Source organism: Pollicipes pollicipes, unplaced genomic scaffold (assembly GCF_011947565.3).
Source record: "Pollicipes pollicipes isolate AB1234 unplaced genomic scaffold, Ppol_2.1 Scaffold_4549;HRSCAF=5353_pilon_pilon_pilon, whole genome shotgun sequence".
NCBI classification, from domain to species: Eukaryota; Metazoa; Arthropoda; class Thecostraca; order Pollicipedomorpha; family Pollicipedidae; genus Pollicipes; species Pollicipes pollicipes.
Window position 1 is genome coordinate 4,579 of NW_023596509.1, and position 9,303 is coordinate 13,881.

The window sequence follows — 9,303 nt, forward strand, 5'->3', positions numbered from 1 at the left end:
AAGTATAACACGAGATCACAAACACAAATAACAGCAAAAACACGAAACATCTTGGAAGCATCAGACGTAAGAAATCCAAAGCGCAAGTCGCTGTGGAGATCAACATCGCCCAAGCCCAAACCAGGCTTCTGATGGGGAAACAACGGCGTCACACTAAACGACATCCGGGATGGGTGACGGAGATTCTCCATCGCCGACGAGCCCGCGGCGAGTACGCTAACATTGTTCAAGAGCGCCGCACTGCTGACCCACAACAGCACCAGCTGTGCTTTTGCATGAGCCGGAAGACGGCTGCGGTACTGCTGGCCGAGATCGGGCCGACCAATACCCGGCAATCCAGCAGCTGCTCCACGAGCCAATAGGCGCTGCTCAACGCCTGTCGTCACGCTGAGATACCGTCAGAACAGCAATCTGTCTACACAATTAGTATCGTTTGCTTTCACTCAAGTTGAGCTGAAGCCTTAAAATAAGCAAACGAATTGCTGAATCATGGCGCTAAAACTGCCTTCATTGCTACCTTGTCCTCTTGCTGTTTCTCGTCGAGCCACCTGACTTTTTACGGCGATCTTGCTGCTGTCCAGAATGTGAATTATGACGGTGGGGGGGGGGGGTGGGGGTGGGGAGGAGGGCTGCAATACAGGCAAAAAAGACCATCGTTATAGTCAAGCGTCAACTCCGAGCCCTTACAGACGTCGCCCAAGGACATGGCCTCACCGGTTAGAAGTCGGCCCCGCCCTGCTGCAGCGACCAGGGGCAGTACTGTTCGGCCCAGCTGGTGGTACGCGGAGCCAGGCGGCACGCGGCGCTCGCGCACGTGCCGCCCCCACGTGTGCACCCAAGTGCGAGCCGTTCACGCGCTCCAACACGGGCGTCCCGGCGCGTCCCAGCTCCAGAAACAGGCTCCAGTTTTCCCATGGGATGGCGTAAAAGCACTGCCTGCGGCCGTGGGAGGGGAGAAGGTCAGGACGACGTTATGGTGACCGCAGAGGGGCACATCTGTTGGCGGGCGGGGACGGGGCACAGCTGTGCTGTGTGTGAGTGACGCAACATTTCGAATTCACCTGTCGAAGCATTAAAAACGGGTGCACGTGTAGCCCGAGATCCACGACGTCAACAGCATTACGCAGCAGCACGCCACAAACATACCCTAGACTGGAGGCACAGTCCACCCTGAGCACGTCATGTGTCGGATTACTACGCATCGTTCGAACAGAGGAGACCCGCCGCCTGCCTCAGCCCTGCTCGGAACGTCTCACCTGGTCGCGATCAGCAGCGCTGCACCGCCGGCTGACGCTCTGCACCAATGGCGGCGTCAGCTGGTCTGACACTTTATCTGGACCGTCCTCTCCGTGGACGTGGCATGCCTTCATCAGTCTCCGTCCGCTCTCACCGGCCATAGCTGATGCAGTGGTTCCCGCGCTCACCGGCCAAGGATGGTGTAAAGGCCCCCGCTTACCGTCCATGGTTCGTGTCGACGTCGTCCCCGCTTTCACCAGCCGTAGGCTGGTGCAGCGGTCCCCGCTCAGCGAATGGAGGATGGTGAAGCGGTCCCTGTTTACCGTCGGTAGTTGGTGCATAGACCGTCTGCTCTCATTGGCCGTAGGTTGGTCCCACTCACCGTTCGTCGATGGTGTAGCCGTCCCGTTCTCATCGTCCGTCGGCGGTTGTAGTGACCGTCCGCTCTCACCGTCCTGTAGATGGTGTAGTGACCGTCCGGTCTCACCGTCCGTAGATGGTGGGGTGACCGTCCGTTTCTCACGGTCCGTAGATGGTGTAGTGACCGTCCGTTCTCACCGTTCGTAGATGGTGTAGTGAGCGTCCGCTCTCACCGTCCGTAGATGGTGTAGTGACCGTCCGTTGTCACCGTACGTAGACGGTGGGGTGGTCACCGCGCTCACCGTCCCGTAGATGGTGGGGGTGACCGTCCGCTCTCACCGGTCCGTAGATGGTGGTAGTGACCGTCCGTTGTCACCGTACGTAGAGTGGGGTGGTCACCGCGCTCACCGTCCGTAGATGGTGGGGTGACCGTCCGCTCTCACCGTCCGTAGATGGTGGGGTGACCGTCCGCGCTCACCGTCCGTAGATGGTGTAGTGACCGTCCGCGCTCACCGTCCGTAGATGGTGTAGTGACCGTCCGCTCTCACCGTCCGTAGATGGTGGGGTGACGTCCGCGCGCTCACCGTCCGTAGATGGTGGTGTAGTTTCCGCAGTGGGTGGTCGCCAGCGGCGGGTCGGAGGCCACAGCCCTCGATGAGCACCTTGGTGACGACGCCGGGCCCGTTGTGTCCCCAGTTGTACGGGTCGTAGCCCTCTGTCAGGCGGCTCGCCAGCAGCCGCGGCACGGCCGAGTCGCGGCTGAACTTGAGCACACCCGACGCCACGGCTCGCTCCGACTCCAGGCCTGCACCATCGTCCAGCGCTGCGGCCGTGGCGGCAGACGAAGGTCACGGGCCTGACCTAGATTGGCGGCTGATCGGGTCACGCGCCACTGGGTCCAGCAATCACCGGAGGATGCTGGTTACCCAGTGACGGATCGCAGGTAGCGCGCGAGACAGAGCAGGCCGTGCAGCAAAACAACATGCAACTACTACGGCAACAGCAGCAACTGCCCTATGCCTGCTACACATCACCATAGACAACACAAATCATCATCATCTCCAGAATGGCGGAGCTCGGAGGGGGGCAAGAGGAGGACAAATTGGGTTATAGAGGCTTTTCCCGTCATTAGGCCTCTCTTCGTCGCGTATCGGCCTGATTATATGCTCGGGATTCACTTTGCAGGCATTGGGGGCCACTTTTTGATTTTGTAGAGACATTTTGGACACGGGTGTCTATTTGTTTTCTTTTGTGAGTGTTCTGCCCCCCCCCCCCATGTGGATTTACCCCTTCCCCCAGTGTTAGCTTGGCCTTTCCATATTTTGGGATGGAACATTACAAAAACGTAGAAAAGAGATGACAATTATACAAAGACGATCTTCTTTCATTCTTGTAGTGACGTTGTCCTCCTTGTAGTGGCGTTGCTATGGAGGGTACAGCTGAAGAACTTGAAGCCGCAACCTCAATATTACGTCCCAGTGGAGGGGAAGCTTTAAACATTGGGGTTAACCACCTTATAATTTGAGATTTTCTGTCCGTCAAACGTTAGCTTTTGTCCGCATCCAAGCATGATGCTGGCGCCCCTTATTCTTTGTTGTAATTTTTCAGAGACATCACAACTAAGTTGCAACTTTTTATTTTCATCAATATATAGTTTAAATGATGGATTCAGAGCAGTCAAAAAATGAAAAACCACGCAGAAAAGAAAAATGTTGCCAAGATAGATTTTTGATATGGTTCCATGCCGAACATGGAGCCTCGCTGTCACTTTTGACACACGCCCGGGTGGCCGATTCGACGCCCTTCGCTCGGGTGGGAGGTCAGATTGAACCTCCTGAGATCTCAGGAACTAAGAGAGCTAGAAACACTAAATTCACAGGATGTCTTGACCTGTACGTGAACTCATTGAGGCCAAAGTTTGAAGTTCCTAGGTCATGACCTTCGCGTTGAGTAAGGTCAAACAAGGTCAAATTCCAGGTTAGTTTTCAAAGGGCCCCTAAAACCAAGGTAACTGTTCTATGCAAAAGGGCACACGCTCATTTAAGGTCAGTGACCTTTTTTAGTCTTTAAAGACCATGGTGACTAAGATCAGACGAGACTGCATTAAGTTTTGCATTTGAAAAAGCGACTAAGATTACGTTAGGCAGCATGTTCCTAGAACAAAATGCTGACCCGAGTCATTTTTGGTCAATGACCTGCTGTGGTCTTAAAGAAGTCCGTGAAGGGTGTATAATGTGGTTCCTGTTATGAACAAATTGGAAATGGGCGCCAGAAATCACCTCAGAAAGCAAGCCCCAGTGTAATAATACAAGCTGGTTTTGCCTTTGGTCTAACCTTTATACCTGACCCTAGATAAATGTAACTTGTTCACTCAGTTGTTATGTTACCTGACAAAGTATCTCGGAAAGGTGGGCCTCGTCTAACACTTATTGGATCAGATTGAACGACTCCCTAGAAATTGCCTTCGCTGAAACCATGGCCCGACTTTGACCGACCATAGGTCAGCGACCTTAAAAGGTACATCTCCATTTTTGGTGCCCGACTATTCTCAACTCAATTGTCTACAGCAACGCAAAATTTGGCGCGGCTACGCCGCGCCGTTTGGAAAACCATTTTGGAAAAAAAACCTTCGGGGGGGGGAGGTCAATTTGAGCCCCACCCCTACCCGAGCGTGTGTTAATTAGCCATCCCATAACTGTAATACATCGTCAACAGATCCACTTTACCTCGGCCTCTTATCCGAATAGCATGAAAGGTCATTTAATGTGCAATGCGATTGCACGGCCGTGGGCTGCCCTGTAACCAAGCTTGCACCATCAAGCTAACGGCTAAACGACCCTCGTTGGCGGACCACATAAGACCACTTGTCCTGGAAGACGAACATGCCACGACGCATTTCGCAACACTACGAACGCGGCCAAAATGCTTTGAGCGCTCTGTCGTCGTCAGGCTTACGGCCCGATCATTGGTGTCTTTGCGCAAAAATATACTTTTTGGCGGGCGTTTTTCACCCTGCAGGCAAAAAACTTGTACAAAGACGATGTCTGTAAATTGCCCCTTAATCATTTGTGTCGAATTATGTCACCTGTGACATAAAAAGCAGTCATCCTTGGCTAAACTTTGACAAGCACATGGCACCATTAATTGGAAAAGTGGCATCGTTTTTGACGGCACTGGGCCTTTTGGACAATATTTCGAAACAGTTTGAGATTCATTCGTGTGGCATTTTATTTTTAATTATGTAGCTGCGCTCTTCTACCATTGCAGGAAATTCGACGATTCGAAATCAAATCGGACATTTAGGTTGCAAGGGTTTCAGGTCTCACGTGTATCGCTGTGTGCAGCAGGAAATGGTGAAATTGAATGCTGCGCAATCTTACGCAAATCATTCAAACTTCTTTGTAGGCTGGTCATTTAGCACGCTGAAGAACTAGTTCACGTAAAATTAAAATGACACCTAATATAACATGCATCCATTACAGAGAAATTTACGCGCACCTCAGGCTGTGCAACAAAAATATGATAAACATACATGTAGCGGTTCTATGAATGACACACGCATTTGCTACACCACTATTAGAACAAACTCATCCTCAACGTTGTTTTGACAGCGCACTTTTACTCACGCAATTCAAGCAGCTTGCTTTTAATCTTACTTCTACTCAACTATCAGTCAATATAGGCCGATTGTTGAGCATCCTCAATAATAATCATGGTATTATGCACAATTATTGATGCCATGGCGTAGGTCAAATGCAAAATGTGGTACGACGCCGAATTCAGGCAGACATTTTCCCGCAACGCTCGTGATTCGCACTAAAATTGCACTTTAGATGGAGCAGCATTCTACAAGGGAGGCGCAGCGACCTTCTCCAAGGACGACAAAACCAAACTAGAGTAGACTGTATAATTTACCGAGATGGCTTGGCCTCCAAACCTCGTAACTGTATTCATCAATGCATCCATATATCTATCACCATAATGCAGTCGCCTCATAGAAATGAAACAGATATGTTTGCTTACTGAGCAACGCACATATTAACGCTTTGACAACCCCTACCCTGGCCATGTAAAGTCGTGTTTGCCCCCACCGCCAGATCGCACGTAACAGCTGAGCGCGTAAGCGATCAGCAGACTGCGCAGCTTGAGCCACACGACACACGAACGCCTGACATGTAATGCTGAAAAGCAACGGAGAACGGAAATAACCGAAGTCCTTAATGACTATCCCTGTACCGTATCCAACCAAGAGTACGTGCTGCCGGCCCTGGCCGCCTTCAAAGTGTGCCTTCGGCACGCTAAGGCGGCTTCTAGAGATCTGCCTTCTTCCATATCAGAAGGTGGCTCCAGTTTCGCCTCCTTCCGTGGATTCGTCCCTGCAGGACTGCTATACTGTTAAATTTGAAGGTTTTTAAAATGATAATACAATTTGCAATACAACTGACACTCGTCAGAACAAAGTGTAAGTCCGTTGACACAAAATAAGCGGGGGGACATCATGGGCCACTCGGTTCCCCGAAACAAGCATAAAAATAGACACCCCTATTTGAGAGCGTTTTACAGTAATGTTGCCTTTGACACCGAGAGTGTCTTTGCGACCTCAAATGGGGAGCTTGTCCGCCTGGTCACGCCACAGTACCTCGGCAACTGCTGGACTCGTACCCACCCACGACTCGAAACCATCCCCGTATGACAACAGCACGGACGTCCGTCCCCTCCTGCTCTTCCCCACCCCTCTCCAACTGTCTCCCTCCCTCCCTCCCACTCTCTTCCTCTCTACCTCTTTCCCTCTCTCTTCTCACCGGCCAGTGAGCGGCGTACAATTACGTCCGTATCGAGGTAGATGCCGCCGTGGTGCAACAGCACTGCAACGCGCGCCGCGTCGCTCATGTGGACCGCCGGCCAGGGCGACCGCAGCACGGCGCGACTCTGGTACCACCGCTCGAACGGCGTGTCGGCGAACAGCGACCCAAAGTCGAGCCGCGCCAGGATTGTGTTATTGCGCTCCAGCAGCCGGTCGGTGAGCGCGGAGCGGCGCAGGCGTGGCGCTGCGGCTAGCAACACGACGAGCATGCTCGGGTGCGCGGACGCCGCCGACTCAACGGTGCACCACTCGCGCGGGGTGATGTGGCGCCGGCCCGACGTCTCCAGCAGGAAGATACAGCCGTCGGGCGGGAGCGGCGGCGCCACAGGCACAGTCAGCCAGCGCTCCGAGTCGACGGCCGCAAGAGGAGGCCCGCGCTCAGCGGCGGCAGGGTAGAAGACGGCCACGAGCGCCGGGTCGGGACGCCACCACACCAGCCAGAGCAGGAAGAGAAGCAGCGGCGCGGCGGCGCACAGCAGCAGCCAATGACGTCGCCGGCTGGAGCCGACGCACGCCCACACCCTGCCACACATCGGTACTGCACACGCCAGCGATCCGCCAGCGCCGACGCCGGCGGGAGAGTCGATCGATCGCACCATCTGTGTATGGTAAAAAGTGTCGCTCCTGTGGCCAGCTTGTTTAGGTTCGCTCCGCGATCGCGAGTGTCCTGTCGCCTCTGACGCGTGACGTCACTCGGTGCACTTTACGCCCGGCGATGGTATTGGATCGTCCGTCAGATGTTATCAACACTATGTGCTAGAGACATCCACTGTAACCCGGCACACCTTGTGATCTGTTCAAGCTATGTAGCAAACGCGATGACGCGGACGGAACAAAGTGTGTTTTTCCCACCTCAAAATTCACGATGCATGCGGGGTGCGCTGTGTGCCGTCCGGGCGTTTTTGGGCGCCGGCTGTACCAGCTGGTCACTCGTCCACCAACGGTGCTGTGCCCCTCTGGTGCCGCTGCTGCATTCCCGCCAGACGCGATGGCGTTTCGTCGTTACAAAACTGCTCGCCTGCTCCGATTCTGTACCGTTGCCCCGGTCTTCTGTGTGATGCGGCCCTCTGGTTGGATGGTCATTGCTCCGATCTTCTGTCCTAGCGCGGCCCTCTGGTTGGGTGGTCGTGTCGTGGCTCCGTCCGCGCCCGCAGCACCGCCAGTCCCACCCGGCGCGGCGGTCACGCGCGCACCTGCCGTCCGCCCGTCCTCCGCCGCGCTGGGAGGCCGTCTGTCAAAACACGCACGCAGACCCACTGCTTCATGCAGACCAGCCCCCGCCCCGCTCCCCACCCCGGCCGCCACTGTCGGCGCGCCGCGCGCCGGCGGTGACCTTAGGGGGACAAATTTATTGGACAACCAGAATGCCCACTTTCAGCACCAAATACGCACCCTGATCACCAACTGAGTCAGCAAGCCGAAACGGTCAGTTCATTACCGAAAGGCTATGTCATCACCAATCGTGCAAATTCATTATCAAAATCTGGTTTCATAAGCCGACCAGACTTCAAGGCTACAGGTGAAGGGGATATCATCACCGAAGTGAATCACATCATAACCGAGAGAGCAACAGCTTGTCGCTCTCCGCAGAATAATTGAAATAAACTCCTGGCGATCCCATCCCACCCGTGGCGCTATAGGGGCTTAAGTCGCTATAAATGTGCTCGCAGGTGTACATCTAAGACAATTAGACACGGGCTGAGAGCATTCCAGTGCGAGCCCATAACGTAGGGGTGGTGGCGGGATGGGGTGGACCTCTGTATTCTCGATCTTGGCTGACCTTCTGTGCTCTCGCCTCTCGACAAATTTCGGGGAGTTCAAAGGGCAGATGGACCGTGGCAAGCATCATGGTACAAGCAGCTGTTTCCATACAATTCTGCCGTATGATTGTAATTGCACAATGGCTGGAGTCCCAGAGCACGCACAACAATTCTGCTCAGCGTCAGCTCTCGTCTCAAACTCATCGAGTCAGGTTTTAAAGACAGTGACTGACAAGCAATAAAACATTTTCCCCAAGCCCGTATATGGACTACAGTATGGACGACAGGTAGGATTATCGGGCCACGTCTAAAACAGGGCCCGGGTCTCTTTTAAGGCCCGGACCTAGGGGCCCTGAGGGGCCACTGTTCTTTTCTAGAGTACGGGACTAGTCAGACGCTTATATTGTCTCGTTTTGGATCATTTCTTTGTCATTTCTCGTATTTCCATCCCATGTCAGGCAAGAGGAACTCTAGCAACGCAAGTGACTTCTGACATTCAGGGTCCCGTCCTGTCCCCCTTCAGCAAAATGAGCCTGTGGCCGACTAGGAGCCCCTTGCCGACACAGGCTCCCGTGTTAAGCACTCTGCGCCTTGTTACAGGGAGCCACCTTGTTTCATGAGTCCCACCAACTCAGGAGGCCTTCAGTGACAATCGCGGGCACCGCTCTTGTCGCTGCTTAGTAAATGGATGCCTTCTTCCAAGCCTTCTCAGAGCCAACTGCTCAGCCTCGACAGTCTCGGACCTACATAGAAGCCCGACAGTCTCGGACCTACATAGAAGCCTTCGTCGTCACGGGAGCACCGACAGGCGCAACGAGTCCCTTTGGCTGACCTTTGAGGGCCAGACCTTCAGCCCCGGGGTCGTACCCCGGCCAGCCCTCTGGCCCTCCAATCTGGCCCCTGATAGTCTGTGCCGATGGTCCTGAAGGCCCACTCAGGGCCTCGCGGGAGGATATGTCCCCACCACCACCAGCTGGCTGCGCTCCTGGATGTTTAGGCATGCACGAAACTCAATGCTAGTTAGCGACTCGCTCTCAGAATGCACATCCAATGTGATTTTTGGCAGACGTGTCCCGAAACGTT

At 54.1% G+C, this 9,303-nt stretch overlaps 1 protein-coding gene across 1 annotated transcript; it reads right to left on the minus strand.

Moving 5' to 3' along the window:
• Positions 1–717: 717 nt before the first annotated feature.
• LOC119097841 (lactosylceramide 4-alpha-galactosyltransferase-like) lies at positions 718–7,129 on the minus strand. Its single transcript, XM_037220793.1, has 4 exons — positions 6,399–7,129; positions 2,181–2,419; positions 1,457–1,503; positions 718–772 (listed from the first exon to the last, which is right to left on the minus strand). The coding sequence occupies exons 1-4, from the start codon at positions 7,057–7,059 to the stop codon at positions 718–720; spliced, it is 1,002 nt and encodes a 333-aa protein (XP_037076688.1). The 5' UTR covers positions 7,060–7,129.
• Between the last annotated feature and the right edge of the window lie 2,174 nt (positions 7,130–9,303).

Bases quoted from the DNA above. Each gene is read 5' to 3' on its own strand.
- LOC119097841 (XM_037220793.1), bottom strand. From the start codon at position 7,059: ATGGTGCGATCGATCGACTCTCCCGCCGGCGTCGGCGCTGGCGGATCG. The intron at 2,420-6,398 runs GTGAGAAGAGAG...CCACGGCCGCAG, and splicing joins TGTACGCCGCTCACTGGCCG to CGCTGGACGATGGTGCAGGC. The intron at 1,504-2,180 runs GTGAGCGCGCGG...CCGCTGCACCAG, and splicing joins TACACCACCATCTACGGACG to CCTACGGCTGGTGAAAGCGG.